The sequence below is a fragment of the Amblyomma americanum genome, chromosome 8 (genome assembly GCF_052857255.1).
Source record: "Amblyomma americanum isolate KBUSLIRL-KWMA chromosome 8, ASM5285725v1, whole genome shotgun sequence".
Classification (NCBI taxonomy): domain Eukaryota; kingdom Metazoa; phylum Arthropoda; class Arachnida; order Ixodida; family Ixodidae; genus Amblyomma; species Amblyomma americanum.
The window spans coordinates 7,217,314-7,242,478 of record NC_135504.1 but is presented as its reverse complement, the minus strand read 5'-3'; the positions used below and the strand labels follow the sequence as shown (position 1 = coordinate 7,242,478).

The window sequence follows — 25,165 nt, the reverse complement described above, 5'->3', positions numbered from 1 at the left end:
TACAGGGCAAAGCATAAAATAAACAGCGTCTTCAACTAACGGGTATCTCTTGATCTTGCCAACCATACCCCGAGCGGACGCACATATAGACGCAACGTTAAACGGAACACGCCAGCACTTGCCGATGCACGCCGGCCAGCATGCTTAAATATGGCCGTCATGATGAGGTACAAGCTAGAGAGCGAGACTGGTGTTAAGCATAGCAGCAGTTTGAATGACAGTTCGTCAAGTATTGAAAACTGCAATGCATACAGAACAGGCACCATAGCGTGGATAGCTTCCATATTGGTTTCCCAAGTGGACGCACTACGGGCATGGAAGCACTACGGGGCATTCTTCCGATGTATATGGCAGCTATCGGCCCGCATCAGAAACCACTCGTGTGGTTCTTTTCATACCGCTTCCGCATGTACTTACAACCATTCGCGTTGGTTCTTTGTTGAGACAGCAGCCGACTAAAATTGCCTGCTTGCCGACGCAGCACTCTACATTTGCGCTGCAACGTTGAAAAGCGCCTCGGACCATCGCTCACTATACTATTTCGGTATTATGTATTACACTGGCATGAATAATTATTCATAAAATTAGCATATTCGGAGGATTTAAGGCTAGCAATATATGCACCCAGTGGTTGGCCATGTTGTTGTCTTAGTGCCCCTGTCCACATCGCGAGATGCGTTTGTTGTGAGATGCCGTCAATGAGTGTACCCGGACAGGACCACAGCGTGGATTGTACTTTTGGGAACAGGACTCTCCAGTTACGACATTAGTCGGGAATGGAAGTACATGGGCACCGAAGAGTAAGGACACTGTTAGACACTTCCTTAATGTTATATCTCTCTCTGTGAGAATCCTGTGCTCAGTCGAAGCGAGAAAGTAATAAAAGCGACAGATTAGCCCTATGAAGACTAAGTTGGTACTGCCTTTAGTACCTGAGAGAGCAGTCATCAGTCCCTAGGATCTAAGTACAAAAGAACTTTTGTCACCCTTGCACTAAGCGATGTCAGGGTACGTTAAAGAACCTCAACTGGTCTAAATTATTTCGTAGCCTTTCAACGGCGTCCCTAATTTACAGCCTGGAGTTTTGGGACATTGAATTCCGCTCAGGAATTAGTCAGTTTCTCTTCACGCGGATTGTAATCTTTTCTTACGAGGGAAAAATGCTGCAGTTAGACCTATTTCACCTACTCCTGGTTCACACAGCAGACTTGGTTGATAAATAGTCTGAAAAATTGTTTTTGTGATGGAACGATAAGCCTAAAGAGGCTATTGTCCCTCTTATTGTCCCTACCTATGGTTTGCATATTTTGCATAGACGTTGAAAATAGTTGGCAATACAAATATTGTGCATCACTAAACTAACCGATCGCAAATATGCAGCGAAACTAAAGGAACATCGCGTCTTTCGGCCTATACTAGGAAGGCTGTAGGAAAAAACATTCACCCTGACACCTGTAAAGAATTCTACCATTTTATAATGGTACAGACAATAGTCTATCATTTCGAGAAGGGCTTCGGCTCCACGAAAGACGATGCCGGCTCCTTTAATCCTGTCTTTTGTGTAGGTCGCCGTTGTAATTGACCTTCGCGGTGGTGTCGGAAGCTCTCAGTGGCAAATTGAAATTTCACGCATGACGTGAAATTACAGTGCGAAATTACTAGGAAATTCTGTATAGACTACTGCAAAAGCGAACAAGAAGCAACTGATATCCTTCCAACTTCCCTCTTTATTTCAATCTTCTGTCATGTAAACATCACACGGATAATCTATTGAGGCTATATACAAAGCGTGGACATAAGCAAGTGCAAATAAAATACTCTGTTAACTTCAACGTTGCAAGCATGGTTATTTGATTGTGACAGGCGTTCTGTCCTGAGGCCCTTGTCGTTCAGTTCTTGCACGCTGTATACGTGGTCGTTTTTAAACAGGCGGCGTCCTCGAGGCAAAGCCTGTGGGGAAAGCTTGGTGATCCCCGCTGCATTATAAAGCGCCTTGCTGAACTGCCCGACGGCCGCCCCCAAGTTACTCGAGGCCGGAGTTGGTGGCGCTGAACGCTGTGGTCCAGTGGCGCCGCCTGACCGTTGCAGGTTGCCTATTCAGATAGCGAAACTTACATGCAGCATTGCCACGCTATCTCTCTGCATGGTTCTAAGGATTTTAACTTGTCTAGCACCCGCATATGGTGGTTATTCGGCAAATCTCCCAAGCGCTTAGCACACCTGTGTGATTGATGGGAGCTTGTTTAATCAGAACTGCCACGGCAAGTTACGTTGGCAAGTTAGTAGGAAAGTTCATCCCTGACAATGTCAAAAGAAGTATTCGTAGTGAGGGGGGCTGACTGCTGTGCATACGCCACCTGTGAGATGTTATGAGATACCCGAAAGATTCTGTCGTAGCTACGACAAAATAGGCTTGAAGCAGCTGTGGGTTCAGCGTTGGCGCTCTTTGCGGGAAGCTGAACTCCACGGTTTGTAGCTGCTACCGGGCCGCTCAAAGAGACATTTCGCGCCTTTTTCTGCTGTGCATATGAGCATTAAGTTCTTTTGTTGAGCGTTTAATTCAGTGTCCGTAGCGTAGCCAAGTGAGCGTATTCTAGGAGACGCTAGAGGATGACATGGTAGAGTGAAAAGTTTCCCAACACGCAGGCGTAACGTCGCCGCAGAGAAAACGCGGTTTGTGCTGGAAACTCTAGTCTGAGCAAGGACAGCGCGGCCTCCAGTCGCACGGAACGGAAACGAGCCGCGAAAGTTTCCTTGTTTGGCCGCGAGAGGCCACGAGTATTCAAGTTCTATCTGCGGCATTGCCTAGCTCTACTAGGGAGGGCGATTTCGCTTCCGTATATTATTACGTGTACCGTTTAAAATAAGGCAACTTCAATAATACAGACTTCAGGTTCGCTCTTTCTGACTGTGCCGTCATCTGCGAAATTTCTTCGAGAAGATTCGAGACTAGTCTAAGGAACACCCCATGGGGCGAATGATCGTGTTCTACTAAAATTCTTCTATACTTGGAAACTAACAACGTCCGAAGCTTTATGCTTGCTTCCTCCGTAAATAGTTTTCCTTATCACTGCATAGCAGTGCCCTTAAGAGTCAGAACCTGTGCACTCATGTTGAAAAACGAGAATCTTTATCGTGGTTATGAGCGTCGATTGCATGTATAATTTTAATTTTGAAATTTTCGGTAACCAACGTCTATATAGTGCAATCGGCTCGACGCCGCCGCTTCTTGCTCATGTGCTCCAGCTTCGACTTGTTTCCAAAGGAAATCCAAAGGAAAATAAGAATCACCACTAGCCTGCGATCACCAACTTGTGTGTGATGGGCCAATCACAGACGCGGGAGAGAGGAAAGAGCGTAAAAGTCAGGTGGACGTCAACCCGAAAGAATGTCGCTTAACTCTACAGGTAAGAGGGGCCCCACATTTTACTTTATATTAGATAACTCTCTCTCTGTTCACTCGTATTGATAATAATTGTTTTTTTGGGGAAAGGAAATGGCGCAGTATCTGTCTCATATATCGTTGGACAGCTGAACCGCGCCGTATGGGAAGGGATAAAGGAGGGAGTGAAAGAAGAAAGAAAGAGGTGCCCGTAGTGGAGGGCTCCGGAATAATTTCTACCACCTGGGGATCTTTAACGTGCACTGACATCGCACAGTACACGAGCGCCTTAGCGTTTTTCCTCCATAAAAACGCTGCCGCCGCGGTCGGGTTCGAACCCGGGAACTCCGGATCAGTAGTCGAGCGCTCTAACCACTGAGCCACCGCGGCTGACAGGTCTGTAACCACAAGGAGTACGCAAAGAACATCAAGTATAACGACAAGTATGACGTCATGTACATCAAGAAGACCGATGACATGCTCGTGTTCAGTTACGATGACGAAAAGGCTTTCTGCCAAAAGGTGAGTGCCATCATTGGAAGGGAAGTAAATATCAGAGAGGAACCTGAGGAAACTTCAGCGCTGTACAAATGGCAATGACCAGAACACAAAGTGTTGTCTTGTCATCTCCGTCTTGTATTAGCAGGATACCCAACATGTTAGGCAAGGACGACCAAACGTTGCCACTGTTCGCTCCCGTACGATATTCTCTCGTCTTTTTTCTGCCGTTTTGCCATATTTCTTCTTAACGCGCCCCAGTTTTCTTCTTCTGTATCAACTGCCCCGCACCGCCTACTTGCCTTCTATATGGCGTCTGTCCTTCGTCTGCTCGTCTTTTCGTGCGTGTACTTGTAGCGCCACGTATTTTCCAAAAATACATGGCGGCAGGCTACGCAGACAGGATGACGGCTTATACGTGTTCTCCACTTAATTAAGCATGGAAGAAGGCGGAAATCAAGGAGGAGTTGCCGAACTTGGTGGCCTATATAGAATACATGGCATTCTATGGACTACCGCGGCAAGCCCTTCGAGATCGCATTGCAGAACCCATGTTTAATAGCAATCCAAGTCTAGGCTCATCTGGACAAGAATAAATGGCGTCAAATTTATTGCGATTGTTCACGCTATGCATTACCCTGTGGAGGCTACATTTCATGCATGGCCGCGTAGAGTTAGGTTAGTTTATTCAGGGAAGCTTGGAAGACTAGGAAGATGAACAAGAGGCAGAAGTAGTAACGAAAATAGAGGGTTTGGCTTGTACAACTTTTTTTTGAATTTTGCCTGAATTTTTCATTGATTTTTTGCCGCTGTTCACGCAGCTATGGGAGCTCAAGGACAGCCACACCAGCCTGAAGTGCGCAATTTCCGTGTACGATTTGGAGTACGATGATTACCACGGTCTCTGCGTGCCGCAGAAGAGCTTCGAAGGCTCCTACAGCCGTCTTCAGGCCCTGCGAAAGACAGTAGACTTCATCAGGTCGTTCGCCAACCCCAAAGACTAGGAGGGCTGCCTCAAACTTATCCCCAAGCAGTGACATTTGGACGTCGCTTTCCACGAACTTTACTTTGAGTGTTTGCACGCGATGACAAACGTCGCTTCGATCCTGAACAACTTTTTTTTCAGTTTAGTGGTCTGTTAAAACAATTAGTCGGTTTTGCAAGCGTTAGTGCTACTGCCGCAATGGAAGTCGTTGCCTAACCATCAGCTCATCTCTGCGTCCGATAGGAAATTGTTTTGTGTGTAGTGAGATGGAAGCGCCTTGTCCGTCTTGCTGAAGCCAGTGACAGGGCCGTATTGATGTCTGTGTCTATGCGGCGGCTCAGCGTCATCATAGAAAACTGTTGCCAATATAATTTGTTGTTAATTGTGCCCTTTCAGAGCAGCTAGCATTGGTGGTATTGCTGTAATGGATATCTTTGACCCAATCAGTGGCTCATCTTCATGTTTCATGCATGCCGGGGAGGACTGTTGTATTCGCAGCAACAAAGTTTTCAGAATCAGTGTTTCTGAAGTAGTGCGCTTTTCCGGAAATGAAGAACAGCCATTTAAATTTCGCGCTTTTACGAGAGAACCAATAAGCATTATGCATGAAATTATTCCCGCTGGATGACAGCTCCTTATGAAGCACGCATTGCACTTACAGACGCATAGCTAAAGGATGAAGCTGACTTTTTGTTTTGTACAATATTCCACTTCCTTTGTTAATGCTGAAATAGAGTACAAAACTAGTAAAATTCTGTACCTGTACAACTATTTCCCGCCCTTTCTGGTAAAGAGCGTTAGCGCTATGTTGCTGAAACATTCTTCACGTAGTATGCCCCAAACGCCGTATGCCCTTTTAATGCACCATTCTACCTGGATTTAACATACGCGTCGAAAGACGTGTGAGCATAAAGACATTTTCATAGGGACCACGTGTATTGCTAGATGTGAAAATAGGAGACCCCGCAGCGGCGGCACCAGTACGGACTTCCAGAGCAAGCTCGAGCTCTCCAACGCGCGCGGCAGCCGGTCGCCGAGGCCGGCAGAACCTCTTCATCGTCGTCGATGGTGGCGCACTGTCGTCTGCTCCATTGCTGTCCGAAACAATAAACGAGAGAAATAGGCTCACTGCGCTAGATAAATTATATCTGTCGCAATAAATTATCCTATTTAAGTCTAGGTTGCACCCCAGAAAGACAACCAAGAACATTGTGCTTGTGGTCGCCTTGTTACTTCTCGAACTGCTTTTGAGCGGGCTTTTCTAAGATTCTAATGAACACCAACGTGCTGACCAGACAAAGAAAAACCTTGGCTAAACTTAGCTAGAAGTATTGCTTAAGAAACACATTTCTCATAGTAGAGATGCTCTACTTCAGAGATAAGTACCTGATAAGCTGAGTTTCTTGTTGCAAGCGCGGCACGTGTAACGGAGAAACCTCAGGCAGTTGACGCCTCATGTACTTCAATAAGTGATAGTTCGCACTTAAGCTGACTTTCACCCCGTGTGTCTACTTGAGGCGTTAATCCTCAGAAATTGTAGCGCGCCATATCAATTACCCCATTTATTGAAAGTTGGCACTAGTTATTTTACAAAATAATTTTCAATAATAACAAAATTTTCATTTCCTCATTCCAGTACAAATGCGCGCCTGCCAAAGCCTTAGAACGCCTGAGTGGCAGTGCCCGGCAGCAGACAGCATATAATGGATGCACCGAGCAGACAAGTTGCCAAACACGAAGAGTTCAGCCGAAAACTTTTCTTGCGCGAGTTGCATTTAAAAGAAGGCGAAAGCGTGGGGTGTAACTGCTGAGTACGCTTGGCGCTCAACTGTTAATGACACGTAGCTTTCGTCTAGATTAATGTGAGAATACAAATAGGGCAAATTGACGTCCAACAGCTGCACCAGAACAAGGCTACGAGGCATGGCGTATGCTTAAGTGCGCCGTCATTAGGATGGTGTGCGTTCATTCCATTTCGAATCAGCTAGTGCTTAATTAAGGTACCGAGACATTTTTCCTCTGGAACGAAGTGGTTTGGCAGTAAATATCTCCAAATTGGTACATTTTTTGTTATTAGGCAATTGAGCAGAAAAAGAAAACTAATTTGAAGGCCCTTTTCTGGGCAGTTTTCCCAGTTCCTTACCTATTTCGTCTTGTGTTTTTCTTCGTGTCGAGGCTGCTGGCTGGATCATTAATTTGAGGTGTTTCAAAACTGCGTGATGTGTAGAAACAGGTTCTTTACAAATTCAGTTTTTGATGCAGAGGATTTGCTCAGACATGCATGTGATGCGTGTAGGTAGCAGGAGATGAATGAGACGTCGACGAAGAAGAAGACGGAATTCTGGCACAAGAAGCAGGTAGATATTCTCTCGCCACTCACATATTTTTTCTTCAGTGACATCTGGACATGACCTGTGGTAGTAGACACTAAAGTAAATGTTAGACATTCTGCCTCAACTCCGTAGTAATTTGCGATGTTTAGAATTAGTATTTCTTGCATGAAATTGTGGTGTAATGAGAACTGCCTTTGCAGCCGGAGGACATTATGTCAGTGCTAATACTGTGTGTCGCTAAAACGAATCTGCGCTCAGACAAGTGTTCGTTTCTCGAAAGTGCGTAAAACATGAGGACAACTCTTTGCAACAACAGGACAACAACTAAGTATTTTAGCTATATTGGTATTAATATCAATGGCCGCGTTTGGCCAACGGTCAGGCTCGAGCAAATGACGGACATAAGTAGTTGCCTCTCACTGACGCATGTCAGCCATGGCGGTGACCAAATGAGACGAACTTTCTACCCGAAAAGGGCCTTGTGAAACGTTGATCTTAAACTGAGTTGGAACTGATGCTGTATTACGTGCGCAGCCTTTAGAAGAATATTTTTGCTTTCAGGGACTCGGGAAAGAAAACCGACTGCGCTGGCAGCAATTTTCTGGTTTGTTCGCGTCCCGTAAAATCAAGGACAGGCTTAATACTAAGGCACAATTTGAACTGTACCTTTTCTTGAAAATCCGATGCTCGAGGGAACGTTACTGAGTAGCCTCGTATTTAGTTCATTGCTACAGAATTAAAGTTCTAGCTGGCTCATAATTAAATCTGGACTGATGTCGAAGATATCGTCGACATTTATAAAGATAAAAAGACAAAAATGGGCGGTTAAATACGGAGTGTCCAGAAACGGAACGTAATGATTCGTTTCAAAAAATAACAATATTAACCTCTTACAGCTCAATTTTCTTTGTGCACTTTACTGGTCTCCCGCAAATGAAAGGCCGTGGGTGCACGTCATCTGTAAGTTCACACGTCTTGGACGCCGTCAGGGTTTCTTAGAATTCAAAAACTACCACAAATAGGCCTGCGCACACGGTGCACACATGTTCGCATGTTGTGTACATGCATCATTGTTCGCTTTGAATAAATAGAACTAAGCCTCAATGATACATGACGTGGAATTTCAGTGTGAACATTAGCACCTCATCGTTGCATTGTCACGTGCAGGTTTTTAAATCAGCTGAAAACAGTGAATGAAAGAGCTGGGGTGTATCTTAATACACAGTTGCCGGTTTCTACATCAAAAATTTATGGCGCTCACTTGCTTCTGCTAGTTATCTTTCATCTCTAGTGCATAATCTTCCATCATGTCAATAAAATTTCTCGAGCAAGGCTGTAACTTTGCCCGGTGCACTGATTTAGAGCGCCGAAGTCGAATGCCCAGGTGGGAAAGTAGTGTAAAACGAACAGCAAATAATGCTGCTTCTAAGTTCGATCAGCAACTTTGTTCATCACATACTGAGAGATGCCACGTCTGGCAGGCCAGCTGCTGTTTTTAGGCTTTTAGTCACCATGTGACACTTATTGCACCTAGCTATGCTGTCGTTATTAAAAGCAGATTTCACTGTGCTCTACGTTAAGCGTTCTGCGCGGAATGTTAGATTAATTTTGCATAATTATCGAATGAATGTAAGAAATTCTGAATGTATCATTTTTGTCGGAATGAAACAAGTGAAAATCCCTGATGCAGATTTTCTGGATTTAAAGTTCGGAGTGTTGTACAGGCGGAATACGTAATTCAAATCAATTCGCATCTATGGTTTCCTACACTTCGACAAAATTAGTTCTAATTAGTTCTAAACTAATCCTACCTGTGCAATATTCTCAGGCAACCATTGCTACCATCATGCACGCAGTAATACCTTGAAGAACTTGGGGACCTCTGCGATCGTCTAGGCACAGTGACATGTTGGTCTTCCTTCTCAACAGGACAAGGGTTCATAAAACACATACGTCTTCTAACTTAATCTGGTCACAGCTGCGTACAGGGACTGTTGCGCCAACACGCAAACTTTGATAGCTTTCACTTAATGTAGGCTTTAGAGAATACATTGTTAGTATGGTGCCATAAGGTGCGTTTCCTGTTGATGTTTTTACATTTAGTACGTAATGAATAGAAACTACTGTCATTTGCAGCTGATCGAATGATCTACGAGTCTGGTGAGCCTGGCTTGGATCAGTCGGGAGTTGTCGTTTCGACTGCGGGCTGTAAGTTTATTTTGAGCACTTTGAAGCCCTTTGTAATGTCAGGCTGATTGTGGTCGCTTGCGAAAACTTTGAACTAATATATGCAAGCGAAGAGTTCTCAATGAGGCGTTCGAGACCAAAGTGCTACCCATAATGTGTCCAAAAAAGCTGAAACTACTCTGCTGTTTCTTGATGTTTTCAGATTGCTTCATTCCACTCAGCATGAACAAAGAAAAATTTGTTGACGAGGCTGCTTGTCTTTTCAAAGAGCGCCATTTGCACTGCTCCTGTAATATGACATCGTGGTGAGATGAAAACATCTTCGGAATGTGTAAACAATTGCTAGGTGACATTAAGCGAGAATCACTGTAACTGCTAATGGCTGAAGCAAGTAATGTGCTTCTAAAGATGCTGTATTCGTTACAATGCTTGCAGCAGTCATCTGCGCTTTGAAAATGTTGATAACCAGGAACCTTTATGCGAAACTTGCAACCAGCTTCGTTTTATATCGCTGCCGTCAGCAGCAGGCGCTTTTCTGACGTCAGTAATACGCTGTTGGCCTTGCCTACAGTTTCATGCTACCTGAAAGTACGGTCCTAGTAACACCGCGAAATTTCTTATCCAAGCTATGGATGCTGAGCCGCGGCTGTGCTAACTGCCATAGTAGCGGAAACTAAACAAAAACTTTCGAAGAAAAAAATTTTGTAAGAAGGAACTTCCGAAGGGAGCGCAAGCACAGAAACCTGGTTTCAGTGTATTTTCGGCCTTATGCTGCCATATAATCGAGTCACAATCTCCTCTTTGTTTCCAGTGTCCAGAGATGACGAGTAAGTATATATCAGCGAAATGACAGTATTAGCTTCATTTTGTGTTGCAAGTGCAATGCGCTGTGGGCGGTAAAAAAAAAACCAATGCTTCTCACAAAGCAGTCATTCTTTGATGCAACTTGCTGTTTTGGCTGACGAAAACGCACGTTCCACTTAACTGCTCCCCGCAAATGCAACACCCGAGAGTGACCTTTTTCTCATAACGGTAGTAGTTCTCTGTTACATATTACCTCTGCAATGTATTCAGAACGGCTATCTCTCACTGAAACTCTCTCGTTTTCTGTTTTTCATGCCCTGTAAAGTCCTTTCCAGTCCCGCACAACACATGATCTCTGGTTTTTGTGGGGAGCAGCTGGAATAAATTGGCTTCACTGGGCGGTTTCCTGGACTGCATAGAGAATAGTGGGCATCTATCAGCACATGTACACAAAGAAGGATAGAAATGTACACGATTTTTATGCATAATTTGCACGCAATTACTTTCTTTAAAGGGAACAGTACTGAAACTTGAGGCTGCACATCACAGCTGCCCTTAGAGTGTTATAAACAGTGATTTTGGCGCGAAAAGCAGGTCGGTACATGACATAAAAAGTAGTACACATCCTGGAAGCTTGAAAATAATGTACACGGAGTTAATCATCAGCATAAAATGTTGATAAACGAAAGTTAAGGAGATGGGGTCCTAACTGCCATCGCGGGGAGTCCAAAACTCTTTGCTGATCTGCTCGCCCACGGCACCGTCGCTGGCGGTTGCATTTGATGCTGTTATTCCTTCCCATGACATGTCTACTTTTTCCTGTTGGAGGGCGCTGTTAGCGGCTACTGTGTTGCAAATTAATATCTTGGAACCGCACACCAATTTATGAAGCAGAAGTTTTTTCAATAGCCCTAACAGGGAACACTACCATCCGCTGCGCTTGCAGTGTCAAAGTGCAAACGTGAGAGGGAAATAAGTGTACGAGCGTTCTTTGATTTCATATTTACATACGACGTTACGCAAAGGCCTCGACTTGGACCACTACTTGTAACGTTATGAGTCTCCGGGAGAATATTCTACGGCGGCTTAAATCCCATTTGCAGGGACCAGGGGACGGAGCCTCTCTTGGTGCACATCGCCATGGTTTTCTGCGTTCTGGCAATCGTGGCCATCATCGCGTGGCTACTGCTGTTTACGGGCACGTTCCTGTTATTTCATTTGAGAATTCATTGAGTGATGTTACTACTGGCTCTTAAGCGCCGCACTAATGATGTGAGACAGCGGCACGCGAAGGTGAAAAAATATTGCTGGAACAGAAAGTCCAATCTACAGTCAGTTTCTACTTATGATCCGCACGATCACTGACTGATTAGGGTGTGACTGGGTATTATTCAGTGCCACAGAAGACTCAATTAGTTTTTATCAGATGTTAAGAAGGTGTTATGCAAGAAAATTAAAGGTACTGATGAGGCTATGCAGTTTAACATTATTTACAGTTTGCTAGAAGAACGCAGTCTATTTTCCCACAGTGAAAGCCACAAGGAAATGAGCCAAAACGACGATTCAAAGAGATTTTAAAACCTCCTGGCTCTCCTCGTCTTCTGTGAGAGCTTTAGTACTAGCGAAAATCCTCTGGGAAAGCTCTTCTGTGACTGTTGTTCCTAAAAGGTAGTTAATGCTTTTTTAGTGAAAGAACAGCACCCATAGGGCACAGATATAACAACAACCAATGAAGGATTCTTCCGAGGAAGGAGAAACGGCAAGCGTGTGGTGTCCCTCATTGTTGTTGCTATGTTTGTGCTATGAACCAACTTGCTCAAATTCAGATAATCCTGGAACACTCATAAGGCACAAGCTTTTTGAGCGGTAGCTCCGTGAGAGCTCCTCAGCTCTCGCGGAGCTCTTCATCCTAAACACTGTTGACGTATTTGTTAAAGTAGTAGTATGGCGAAGCAAAAACGCACCGCGTTCGCCTTGTTAACCTGACAGGCATAAAACTAAAGGGACAAGTCGTATAAGTGGGAAGCCTTGAAAATCAGCCCCTCCTGATGGTGCTGTCCTGGTGACCGTAGAAGGGGATGGATTCATGCAGCGGAGCATGATCAAGGATTGTTGTCGGTTGATCTATTCTTGAGAGGGCTTGGGGTAATGCACGATTTTTTTCCCTCGGCAGGAGGCATTCTGGAGCCTGATGATGTAGGCACCATGGGTGGCGACGCTGATGAACGCGAACGAAGGCGTCTACCAGGACCGGGTTCTCCACCGGTCGCCGTGCCAGAAGTCACGAGGGAGAGCACTGTGCCACCTGCCTCGCAGACGCTGACGCAAGGTCAGCCATCCTTCGCGACTTCACGTCCAATGACAGCGACGGTACCATCTACAACGAGGAAGACACCTGCACCTCCAACACCAGCACCAGTTCCGCCCACTTCACCTTCACACCCGACGACGCCACGGACCCGTATGTCGTCAAGGGGGACGCCGACGAGTACGAAATGCACCAAGCTGAATCGTAAGTCGTGACCGAAACACGAGTTCTAAGCAGTAGTTCATAAAATATGGCTGCCCATCTCTATTTGTACGATTGTTTGAAGCTTACATATATGCAATGCTTCTGTGAGAAGGGGCTCCGAGACTACAGGCTTGAAACGACTATGATACTTGTTTTGTAGCCGTGCTGTGACTCGATTTGTTGCCTGTCGGTCTGTTTGACGACTGATGAGCCTTATTCAAAAGCAAAACGAAAAGAAACAGGTCTCGTGCCATGTTGTCATAAATTTTCGGAACAAGAATATTTGCCGGATGGCTCGCGGTTTCGCTCATGGTATTAAAGTTACTTCTTGCTCCATTTTTCACAAAAACTGTATCACAGCGGGTTCATCCCAGCTCAGGGAAGATCAATCTGTCATGTTTTCAGACATGATTGCACCAAGTGGGCTTTAAAAATGCGAAATGGATAATTGCTTTGCTTTGTTTATCTTGATTTTGAGGCAAATAAGCTGTGGCAATACTTGCATTTCGCTCAACTGCCCATCTTTTTACCGAAAGAAAGTGTCCACCTCAATGCCGAAGTGAACTGGGCCAATCTTGATCATTACTTAAGTAAGAGTAGAGCAGCGCAATAATCAGAGACAGCAGAGGAAGACACAAACAACAGGACTCCAATCGACAAGATTAACCACCGGCTAGCCCACACCAAGATTTTCGTTGATCATTACGATCGTTCTCACACACTGTGCCTTGTATGAATAACACTCATCGACCTGCGCAAAATATCTGCTTAATGTCACGCAACGCCGAGTCTCTTTTACCTTTGCGTAAGCATGATGCAGGGACCAGTAAGTCTTTTTTACTCCTCAGTTTTTTTGCCAGATGTACGCATGACAGGAGGGTTAAAAAGTGAATGTGTCTCGTGAACCTCTCGATTCGCATCGCCTTTCAGGCTACATGGTAATTTATTCAAATTTTGCTCTTCAGCGAAGCCCATGATGCCCATGAAGGCCGACGCCCTGTTCTGCACCTACGGTAGCCGCACGCACAGCCAGATGCCGTTCCCGGGAGACGGCGTATGCGACTACATCTTCTATGATTCCGTCTACAAGGACGGCCGCAACACGCTGTCGACTGGCTCCGGTTTCGAGGAAGACCTGAACGTAGTGCTCTCCAAAGCCTGCGACCACAACAAAACAGAGTTTGGAGTGGCGTTTGGGTGCGCGTGAGTCCGCGCTGCGCTTAAACGCAGCTTCCTTTGCAACTGCATTGCGGTGCGTTGAAGAGTGCGGTGCACTAGTGTTTATTTCATCGGGCTCGATGCCTGTGCACTGTCGAAGTTATTCTCTTCATGTATTCTTGCTGTTTATACGTTACCTTGACCATTAATAAATGAGAGGGTACGAAAAAGAGCGCCTGAGAAAGTACCGAAGTGCTAATGTCAATAGGTAGTCAGCAGCGCTAACATTATTTACGCTTTCGCAAAATTTGTACTGAAGTTAATGTGTTTTGCTTGCTCAAAGGTGGTGTTGAGAACAGGTTTCTCGAATGTGACCGAGAACAAGTGCTTGACCCCGTGCTCTCGAATTGTTTCTTTGTATCAATTGTACAGACAAGTGCAGGTAGATTCCAAGAGGAACAGTGCATTTATATTAGTAACCATTTGGTGTCCAAAACTTTTCTTTCTTCAAGCACTTGAAGATTTCGCAATAAATAATTTCCAGTGGCTAAAGAAAAAAATACTGCCAGAAAAAATGAGCTTCACTTCATAGTTCAGAGCGAGGCGTTTTCTGTGAGGAGTTTCTTGTTTTCCTTAAAGGGGTATAAACACTGTGTTTTGGAGGTGTCCGCTTTTTTGCCTTTAAAATGCCTATTAATTATGAAAAGTAGCTAAATATATCAGATCGCAAGGTAAATAATTAGTTCCCAACGATTCTGTGCAGGCACTTAGTGTCACGGTCGGCCAAAGCGTTGAAAGGCACCTTGGCGTCACGGCCAAGCGGCCAACCTGGACTACCATAATACAGATGACGTTGTCGTCACCGATGCATTGGCTGTACCTGTGAACAATCAGTGCGCTCAGTGACGTCACAATAATTGAGACTAGTACACCCTGACGTCAATCGATGCGGGTGGAATTGCCGAGCGGCTCCTCTGACAACGTTGAAAATGATTTCAAACTATTTCCACTCAACGCCAGCATCTGAAACTTACTAGAAGCGATCTCTTTGCGTCCAAGAAACAAATATCATTTCTTTGCTTGAGCAATGTTGTGCCTCCACCGTTTTAATCGCACGTTCACAAGCCATTGATAGCGTATGCAGATGCAATAGTAAGCTTGCTTGCTCTCTTTCTAAATGATTGAAATAAGGCGCTTTTTGATCTATCATCTGCTGGTGTCACACTAGCACTCACTTGTCGCTCACTTTGTCGTCAACGCAGAAATGGCTGGTAAACTGACGTCATTCAGGGCTTACTTTTTTAGCAAAAAGGTTTGAGCAGAAGCCCTTTTTTTAAGGGATGAAGTTCAAAGAGCCTTACCTTATAAAATATGGAAACAGAAGGATCAGAACTGTCGTAGCATAGAAGCAGTTTAGGAGGCAATGAAATAAGGCCGCCGCGGTGGCTGAGTGGTTACGGCGCTCGGCTGCTGGCCCGAAAGACGCGGGTTCGATCCCGGCCGCGGCGGTCGAATTTCGATGGAGGCGAAATTCTAGAGGCCGGTATGCTGTGCGATGTCAGTGCACGTTAAAGAACCCCAGGTGGCCGAAATTTCCGGAGACCTTCACTACGGCGTCCCTCATAGCCTGAGTTACTTTGGAACGTTACACCCCCATAAACCATAAACCAATATTTTAGCAATTCCTACTTAACACCGCTGTATATTAACGGGAAACGAACCTCTACAGGGACTCCTTAACCTCTGCAGCTATATCATGCTTCTCTGTCTCATAGCTTCTGAGCTATGAGAGAAACAAGAAACAAGGGTCTGCTCTCACATACGATTGCACATTAGAAAACGGCGTGAATGACAGGAACTTTTTCTGATTGACGCCGTCGTATCCCGACTGCCAAAGCTACATGGAGACTGTGAGCAGTCATGAGAAGTTCATGCGTTTCTGATGTATTCATGAGACACCTGCTGATACGCTGGCGCAAGATGCCGATTTCTTTTCTGTGCTGACACTCTGAGCATAGATGGATGGCCCGTACTATTATTTCGTGTACCTACTGCAGCACATGCTCAGTTGTCATGGAGTTTGGTTGTGGAGGTCGAGGTCACAGGCTCGGTGTCTGTTTCTGCTGTTGCATTTCGGTAGCAATGAAATGCGAAAACCGCCCGCATGGAGAGATTTCCGCGCAAAGTTTGCAACCCTGGGTAGCAGAAAGTAATCCGGAGCGCTTGATTACAACATACTTCTGTAAGTTGTAGGATCTCTTTGGCATGAAAAGTCAGCGAACGAAAACATCGTGCTCCACCTGAGAGCCATTTGTTGAGTGGTGTGATGAGGATCGAATATAGGATGTTTTTACTGTAGGTATGTCATAACAGGCATAAGATTGCCAAAATTTATATCGGTGTCATTTTCACGATAGAATTAGGTCAGAAGCGGCAATGGTAAGGTGTAAATCATTTTGGCGCCCTTCGCACTGCTAAATGAAGGCACATCCTGCACTATTTGCAACGGCAATCGTTCTCACAAGACGGGGCTGTGGGTAAGTCAGTTGAAGTTCTCGTTGTGTTGTTGTCATCTTGTGGTCATCAGGCACGGTCGTTAACAGCACAGCTCCTTTTCTCAGAACGCTCTAGAGCAGTTTAAGCGGAATTTGTAGGCAGCATTTGATGGCGGCATGGGCGGCCTTTTTTTCTGGCTTTCAGGCAAAGAAAGACTCTGCAGACAGACCTGAGCAATGCTGCTCCCCTGGAGGTGTTTTGGCAGAGCGCCGTGTACCACTTTGGTGTGATAGACTGTGCTGCTGTTGGCCTGACTCCAGCCGTAATGGACGAGGTGTTTGTGGCTCTCGAGGTGCGTTCTCGAGCGTGGCTGCAGCGACTGCTGAGATGCGGCACAACAGGGCACGATAGATATCAGAGAAAGTGAAATTATTCGCAGCTCCGAAGAAAAATCACCAGCGGGGTGATCTAGTGTTCGACAAGAGGCTTGTGGTCTTCAGAAACTAGTTCCGTTCCATAGTAATATTTGTGAGTTGTTTTACTTCCTATATACGAATATTTGAGTTGAAAATAAACGATGTAACATAGATTCGTCGTTCTTTGGTCATTGAAGGATAACGAATAGGATGCTGTAGGATTGGTGCATATTAATGGAAGCACACAAGGCTCGAAGCATTGATCTACAAAAATTTGCGAATTTTGAACGTAGAACGTACAATCAGCGTCACCCTTGTGTACAGCGCTCAGGCGGTGCGCTTCCTTGCAAACAAATGCATACCTTGTCGCAGCCTCTATAGGGTCCAGAGGCAACACTTGCATGGACGTAGTGCCAGATAGAGCCGGAAACAAAGTAGGCACGAGCACTTTGCCCAGAAGTCAGGGGCTGCTCTGTAATTTCAGTTTTTGTTACCAGGTACGCACTGGTCGAGTGCGGTAAACTGTAAACAAAAGTAGTATAAAAGGAGTAAGAAGGGATTTTTACTTCCTTTTTACTTCCTTATAGGTGTATTTGTGTTTAGAGTGTATACAAGGGTGACCCGGACTGTACATGATTGCTCATTTATGCCAGCGCGTAACTTGTGTGCAACGGAATCTTCCGAAAAAGAACAAGGCAACTGTGAAGGAAAGAACGCGACCATTGCCTTGTGAAGGGGGTCGAGAACACTATCTAGCTTGTGAACAGGCTTCGAACTACACAGGGGCTTTTTATAATCTTCCAGCCACAGAGCGCCATCGTGAAGATAATTTGGTAGGCGTCTTGATAGCTTGGCGACGTTTATCTGCAATTGCTTTAGCAGTTGCCTGGGCCCCCTCCCGTCTTATGAAAACTTGTCTTTTGTGTTTTAGGTGTGAAATAAATCTAGCAGAACATGAAACAGTGCCGCTATTGAGTAATCAGCCTTTCAGAATTTCAGCCTTTTCTCTCAAACTTATGCAGCCAACTGAGTTGAGGAGAGAGTTAGCTTAGTTTATTCGTGTCCACGTTAGTAGATGGCGACTAAAACCGAGGCAGCACTGCGTTTACTGTATCAAGGGTGAAGTTTATTTAATGTTTGATTCTAAGAAAACTAGGTCTTCGAGTTAATGAAGAAATAGGCATTTCTGAAAATGCATGCACATTCGTTTCGGTCTTTAGTCTAATTCTTCAAAGTTTTTCGAGTGGATTTCAGCTTCAGGTGAGTGAGCTACCAGTTACGTTGTCCTGTTTATAGTTTCTCCGGTGCTTGCTGTAGGATAAAAACAAACATGAAACCGAACCCGGGTCATCACTATAGCTTTACGTTAACCTCGTTCGGCCACACACGCTTGCTATTATTAAAAGAATATGCGCGCGTGTTGCACCCCATTTTTCGCCCATCTGTTCCCCTCTGGCTTTGTAGCAACGCTGCGGCTGACATGTTCCATGGAAACAAAAGAAGCAAAAAACATCACAGTGTTTCGTCGGCACTAACTGTATGGCGTGTCTAGTTGAAACTGCAAACGGCACTTAAAAAAAAAGCTTAAACGCAATACAAAAAAAAAACCTGCTCAGAAAGACCTGATCCATACAGAACCAAGACCAAGAACAGAGAGATGGTAGTAGTATACATCTCCTCCACCTTTAAGTTCTGTTGGACTCCCAAGAATATTTTTGTTGTATGGTTTTTGGTGTGCGTACGCAGACAAAAAGTACGTTCGGCAGGCAAAAAGACTGAAAAATAAAATGTCGCGGTCTGTGCCACTAGGTATAACGGGCGGACAGTTGGAATCGCGGATGGCAAAAAGAACAAAGCTAAACCCCCGGGCTTGCCTTCACGTTGTAGGGAGTAATGGACACTCCACTTAATTTAGTCACAACTATCCTCGACTACGGTTAATGACTTGAAGAAAAGCTGCTTTTAGTCATGCCTATACAAAAAATTGTTTTTCTCTTTCAGAAACTCTCAACTGTGTTTGTTGTATGTATAAACAAGGGTGTTTTACCGTGAAGCGAAATAAAAAGGCTGGAACTGTTATTTTCGCTGCGTTGCCCTTTACTCAACGTACGTGTGTGACCGAGCTGGCAGTAACTGTGCCGTGCAATGTAAAGTACACGTCACTGAATAGAAACTGGCTACGCGCGAACGCAATAAAAAGAGAAAACCTTGCCTCATGTTTAGTTTTAACGTGCTTCATACCTTTGCGTTGCCAGGCTTTGGACAGACTTGCACGGACACAGAGAGGCCAGGGACGTAATTCGTATATTGTCCTCGGCGCGACCTCTCACACTGATACGTGGAACAACTACTTCAAGGACAAGTTCAAGTATGTCTCAATACTGCTACCTGTATATTGTCAAGTATTTCTTTGTATTTACTCCAAAATTACGTAAATAATATTTGAAACAAAGGTGGAAAATAAAGTTTCGGGATGGCGGCACATCGGGTGAATTACAGTAAGTCTTGCTGGGTTATAATTTCGGCATTATGAAGTTCCCTTCAATAAAATTGATGATGCAGCAGCCTTTCAGAAAGCAGTTTCCGCGCGCTGTCTTGTGGGAAATAAATTATCACGCCGGCAGTAATTGTGTAAACTTTGAACTTTCGAACAGTTAGTTGCCAAGCCTTCGTTTACATACGGTTGAAACGTTGTCAGCTTTTAAGCCAAGCATTAAGGTTTATGAACTTCCTGCGACTTTCTCTGCTCATCTTGCAGGCTAACTCCAAGTAACGATTTATGTTTCACTGGGGATGTAACAGTGCCAAAACAACTCAAACAACAAAAGAGGAAGGCACACACATACGAGTGCTAACTCTCAACTGGTTTCTTAACCAGAAAAACAAATTATATACATAAAAGTGATGTAGCCTTACAAATGCTACAGCACATTCTCTAAGGTGTTTGACAAGCAGTTTCATCAACACCTATTACAAGAGCCGCCCCTCCCCCTCTCTGCACCTTTCTTTCCTACCCTTCTGTTGGAATCATGAATTATCGAGCAACGAAACCCCTTTATCAACCAGTAATAAAGACGGACGGCTGACGCATTGTGGACACCTTTTTCGGTTAAAATATCTGTGCTTTCTTTTGTCGTTTTCGTGCTGTTCAATTTGCAGCTTGAGAAGATTTTCATCCCTCTTCAATCTATGTCTGTTTACATATGTCGTGAACCTTTTTACAAAGAACAAACACGCTACTAAGCTTTGGTGCGCATAACCCTTTGATCGGCACCGCTTTTGATACGACAGCCTGTAACGTAGGCTGTTAGCATGAGAACCATGACATTAGAGGCGGAAAAGACAAACAATAATTGCAGTGTGTTGGCAGCCTGGTCTTGTGGTGCTATTGAATACCAGCGTGGCCGCCAAAGGCATGAAATGGTGATCACATGGTTGCGTAGTTGGAAGGAGAGTTCCGGTTAGCGCAGGACAGCTGTGGATAGTGTTAGTGATTGTGAGGGTAGTTTATAGCAGCGTCCTTCATTTAAAAAAACAATGATGATGACTCGTCTAAAATGTGTCTCTAGGAACGTGCTGAAACCGGACCTGTTCATCTCGCACGGACATTACCTGCTGGGAGACCCGGAGATGGAAGCATGCGTCATCATACCCCCAACTCTGCTGAGGAAACGGAGAGGGTCTCGTGAATACGTTCACGACTTGGTGAGCAGACGCACCGAGTATCAGTCACGCCTCTTATATGCTCGGTAGGGCTGCGAAGTACGGAGACCGAATGTTGTTTTCTTCCTTTGCTATATCCAGCTGAATGGGGGTATTGACTTAACCTTGAAGTCCTTGCAGTGCAGGACATCACATATCTTATGCCTCAGAAGCCTTCGCAGCTCGGTTTTCTTCCTTTTTAATGCGATAAAAGAAGAGGTCCTGTTATCGAGAAAAGTCGGCGTCCGTCCGTGTCCTTAAAAAGCAGGTGACCCACTTGCCGGGGTGGGCAAGTAGCAACCTACCCACCAGGTTATGGGCGACCTGACCACAATGACAGTTAGAAATGAAATTAATTGCAATAACTCTGATGCTGTTGCGTCCTTGCCTACCGTGGCAGTGCGCATCAGCTCATTGATCGAGAAAGGGACAACCTCCCGAAGAACTAAATGAGCCTTACGCGAGATCGGGACGAGCAGCCTTGGTCTCACAAGCCCCACTGGTGGTTGTGTTTGGAACCTTCCGGGCCAGTTGCGTATCGCTTAACTTCTGCACCACTGCGCCAGGAATGGCATGAGTACTCCTTGAGATCTGTGAATCTATGGAAGAGATGGAGTTCTTGTGCGGCAGGAATCTCTGATTCAATCGCAACACACTCTTAATGGCAGGTTGAGGGTCATCCATGTTTCTTTCAGTGACTTTGCCGCATTTCATGCAACGTCTTACGTCGTCCCAAATACACAATCTTCAAATGTTAGCTGGAGGAGAGAGAGAACCAGAGAGAGTTTTATCGTTGAAGACTGCAAGGTCAAGCTGTCATTATAACTCACGCCTTGTTCACTACTGTGAGCTTTTCTTCCAACTCCGCCAACGACAGCCAGCTATTCTAGGGGAGAGGGGGTTAAAAATAGGAGGGAGGGAAAACGAGACAAGGCAAGCAAAAAGTCATTGTTGTAGATTGGTAAATATAGCCTGACCATTTGATGTCATAATGGCAGAGTAATGGAGTGTGGTCGAAATAATAAATTGAAGTGCTCGGAAGAGTGTAGCCGTTGCATTAGACAGTAGGAAGCAGAAAAAAAACATTGCTTTCTTAAAGTAAAAAGAGAAAGCCTTCAATTCGTTCCTGGCACAGTATTTTCTCTCGGGCTTCTTTTTGAACTTGAAGAGCTCTGCACAAGCTAATGCACCAGTGCGAGGAAAATGTGGGCTGCCTCAGTGTTCCTGATGGTGTCTTAAAGGTGCACTAAAGAGGAATCTGAACTCGTCTATTTACCGCGGGAACTCTATTTACACGTTCCGGGCATTCTTAGAAACTTCGAAATATTGTCCTGTGCGGCCGATTGCCCTAATTAAATTGGATTAAACGTCCCAGCTCCTGCCCCTTTTTTGAACTCAACGTGGAAGGTAGGAGGAGCCAACCAACGCGTTACCCAGTCCCGCGGCGGCTTGCCGCTCTGCCATCGGCGGAGTGATACGTAAGTCAAAGAGTCCACGTGTATATTTATTTTTGTGGGCCTAATTTGCTTCTATATTGTCTGTGACTGAAACTATTTATTCGCAGAAACCTAAAAAACAAAATGAAAGCGAAACCGAAGCCGCCACTGGACTGGCTTAAAGGCACTACCTACCGCCAACCAACCGCGTTGAGTTCAAAAAAAAAAAGGGCTGGAGCCGGGACGTTTAATACGATTTAATTAAGACAATCGGCCGCACAGGACAATAATTCAAAGGTTCTAAGAATGCCCGGAACGTGTAGATAGAGTTCCCCCGGTAAAAAGACAAGTTCAGATTCCTCTTTAGTGCACCTTTAAGGACAGCATTTGGAGTGTAGACTGCGCCATCACTTAAATCATACTCGCGCGCTCCACGCAGACCGACGCTGCTGCTGCGATCTCGGCCATTGCGTCGGACGCGAGCGCTCCACTGCTCTCGCTGTCCGTTGGCATGAAGGGCCGTTGGACGAAGCCGCTGGACAACCAGAGGCTGCAGGTGTTCGCCCAATGCAAGCGCAACGAACCAGCGCAGTTCTTCGGTAGCTACACTGATGTGAGTCGTCGTTATTGGTGTTAACTGCTCGCAAGTGCAATCAATCTATTGGGGAACGCATAAATTTTAAGCGCTGCTAAAGCTTTCCAATACGGTATGTCAAGTGCCTTTCAATGGTTTTTGCATTACTATGCATAATTCAGTTTGCTGTCATTGTGTATAGGTTTAAGTGGCGCTTGTAATTGTAATTGGTTTTTTGGGGGAAGGAAATGGCGCAGTATCGGTATCATATATTGTTGGACACCTGAACCGCGCCGTAAGGGAAGAGATAAAGGAGGGATTGAAAGAAGGAAGGAAGAAGATGTGCCGTAGTGGAGGGCTCCGGGATAATTTCGACCACCTGGGGATCTTTAACGTGCACTGACATCGCACAGCACACGGGCGCCTTAGCGTTTTTCCTCCATAAAAACGCAGCCGCCGCGGTAGGGTTCGAACCCAGGAACTCCGGATCAGTAGTCGAGCGCCCTAACCACTGAGTTACCGCGGCAGGTTGGCACTTGGTCACTTCGAACATTAGAGGCAGATGTTAGGACCTGACTACCCGAAAGATGTTCAGCAAGCGTATCGTGTACATTGTCCTTATTTCTGTGCGCTCGGCCAAGACGACGAGAGTGACTAGCAAGTTCAAGAGCGGACTTTCTCGCACAGGTGGTGTGTACCACGCGTTCAAGACCAGGCCTTTCGACTATTGGAAAGTTGCTGCGATGCATGTTAATGCAGTGCTTCCCGACAGCTGCTTGCTTTAGCTGCGCAAGAAAACCCTTGTTTTTGTAAACAGCAGCATGCTAGACCGAGTGGAGGAGGAATATCTCAAGGAGAAACTCTGGCGAAAAAGACTGGGTAATAGAAGCTTCATGGGGGTGGGGGACCGACATTCAAGGAGTGATCAACTAACAACATTGAAAAGATGCCCTGTGAGACTTTTTCCTTGAATCACTGAGAACATTGCAATGCTGTGTTGTGAATAATATAATGAAGGTAATGGTCCATTCTTTCGATGCGTTCCAAAATATTTCTTTTAAAGTATTTCCATCGCTCCCATAGAACAGTTAAGACGGCTATATAAAACCAATGGGGGGCGTTTTTGACGACTGTTGGAGCGTTAATAGCAAACAAATGCATGCCTGCTGACAGGAGATTTGCGTATATGTTGACTGTTATAGTAGAATTGCGTTCATAAAATCTTTACTGTTGAAAAAAGCCTTTGTCCACAATTGTTGGGTATGGGGATGTTAATCGTCCTCTCGTATAAATTCCACAGCAATTGGCTGCTCCATTGCAGCAAGATATTATTGCTTCGATCGTCAGTTATTCCGCTTATCGAGAGCGAAAATTCTGATTTATTGAACCAATGGACGACGAGAGGATTGTCCAGTTGGCGTGTTGCCCTTTAGGCATCTGACACCGTGTCGGACGCAGTAGCATTATAGTCTGTGACGATTAGGCGATGCTGGCACCAGCCGCTGTGTTCTGCTGTGTACGCAGATCTGCAACAAGGAACCGTACAGGAGCAACATGGTGAACCAACTCAACCCTGAAAATGCGCACACCACCGACAAGAATGCGAGGCTCATGTTTGTATTTGATAGCAGCGCATCTCTGAACGAAAAGGCAGGTGCTTCGTCCGCTATTCGCATTGTTCCATTCCATCTTTTATGTTTATTTGCTGTAGCCACTGCGGGTCACGTTGGGATTCCGGGCATATCATTGGTTAAATTGATTGCATCGCGCGACACATTATTTAAACTGTTAAAAAAGTTTCGGCTGTGCTTGTTGACTGCACCATTGGGCGGTACCCTAAACAGCAAAGCAGAAGCAGAACGGCTCCCATGATTACAACTTTATAAACGCAGTTTTAAAGAAATGGGCAGCAACGACTAGTTTTTGTATAACCCATGTGCGTAATAGTTTTGTTCCGACACACTACTTCTTTGATTGTGTTGGCTAGCAACTGGCGCACGAAGTGTCAGGCTGAGATAAAGTTTCAGTGGAAGGTCATGTTTTTATTAGTTCTTTCGTCTTTAACGCAATGGTATGGAAAGCGCATCCGCCACAAACATGAAGAAAAAATTTGGCAGTGGCTTAACTTGGCTAACCGTGGAATTGAGCAAAAAGCTTCTGCACCCATGGTTACTCATCACGTGGCTTCACGTAACCCCATCGGATGTTCTTAAGGTCAAAGGTCAACCTAAAGGTCACCCATATCAAAGGTCAAAGATTAAAGGTCAACTAAATGTCATGACTCAAGGTCAGGGATTAAGGGTTCGACATTATAACTGCACCACGTATGCTCGTACACGGCTATCCTTGGTTAGGCTGAAGGTCGTTCAAGGGCGTTGTGCTGCCGACCCGAGTACTGCTTGACCTAGCGTATGAAACTTAAAGCTTCAAAATATAGCCAAAACACAAGTTCCTAACAGTGGTCGATATGCGCAGCTCTGCTTGCTGAAGGCGGACCACACGTCCGTGAGGTTTGGCCTTGCCGTCTATGACCTCGACTACGAAGACTACAACGACACGTGCAGGTGGCAAAACAGCGTGGGTGGCTTCGGCCGAGTGCAGACTGTTCGCAGCTTGCTGAACTTCTTCGTCACAAACTACACCGATGCGACAAAGCTCTACGCCTGCCGCAGGCTCTACTAG

At 45.3% G+C, this 25,165-nt stretch overlaps 1 protein-coding gene across 1 annotated transcript; it reads left to right on the top strand.

Annotated features, from left to right (window-relative positions):
* The first annotated feature begins 12,337 nt into the window (after nt 1-12,337).
* Nucleotides 12,338-25,165, top strand: LOC144101685 (uncharacterized). Its single transcript, XM_077634819.1, has 8 exons — nt 12,338-12,701; nt 13,667-13,904; nt 16,560-16,707; nt 19,027-19,139; nt 20,341-20,476; nt 22,349-22,522; nt 24,008-24,133; nt 24,959-25,165. The coding sequence occupies exons 1-8, from the start codon at nt 12,338-12,340 to the stop codon at nt 25,163-25,165; spliced, it is 1,506 nt and encodes a 501-aa protein (XP_077490945.1).

Coding starts and splice junctions, on each gene's coding strand:
- LOC144101685 (XM_077634819.1), top strand. CDS start 12,338: ATGCACGATTTTTTTCCCTCGGCAGGAGGCATTCTGGAGCCTGATGAT. Junction 12,702..13,666: donor GAAATGCACCAAGCTGAATC/GTAAGTCGTGAC, acceptor TTTGCTCTTCAG/CGAAGCCCATGATGCCCATG. Junction 19,140..20,340: donor TACTTCAAGGACAAGTTCAA/GTATGTCTCAAT, acceptor ATGTGTCTCTAG/GAACGTGCTGAAACCGGACC.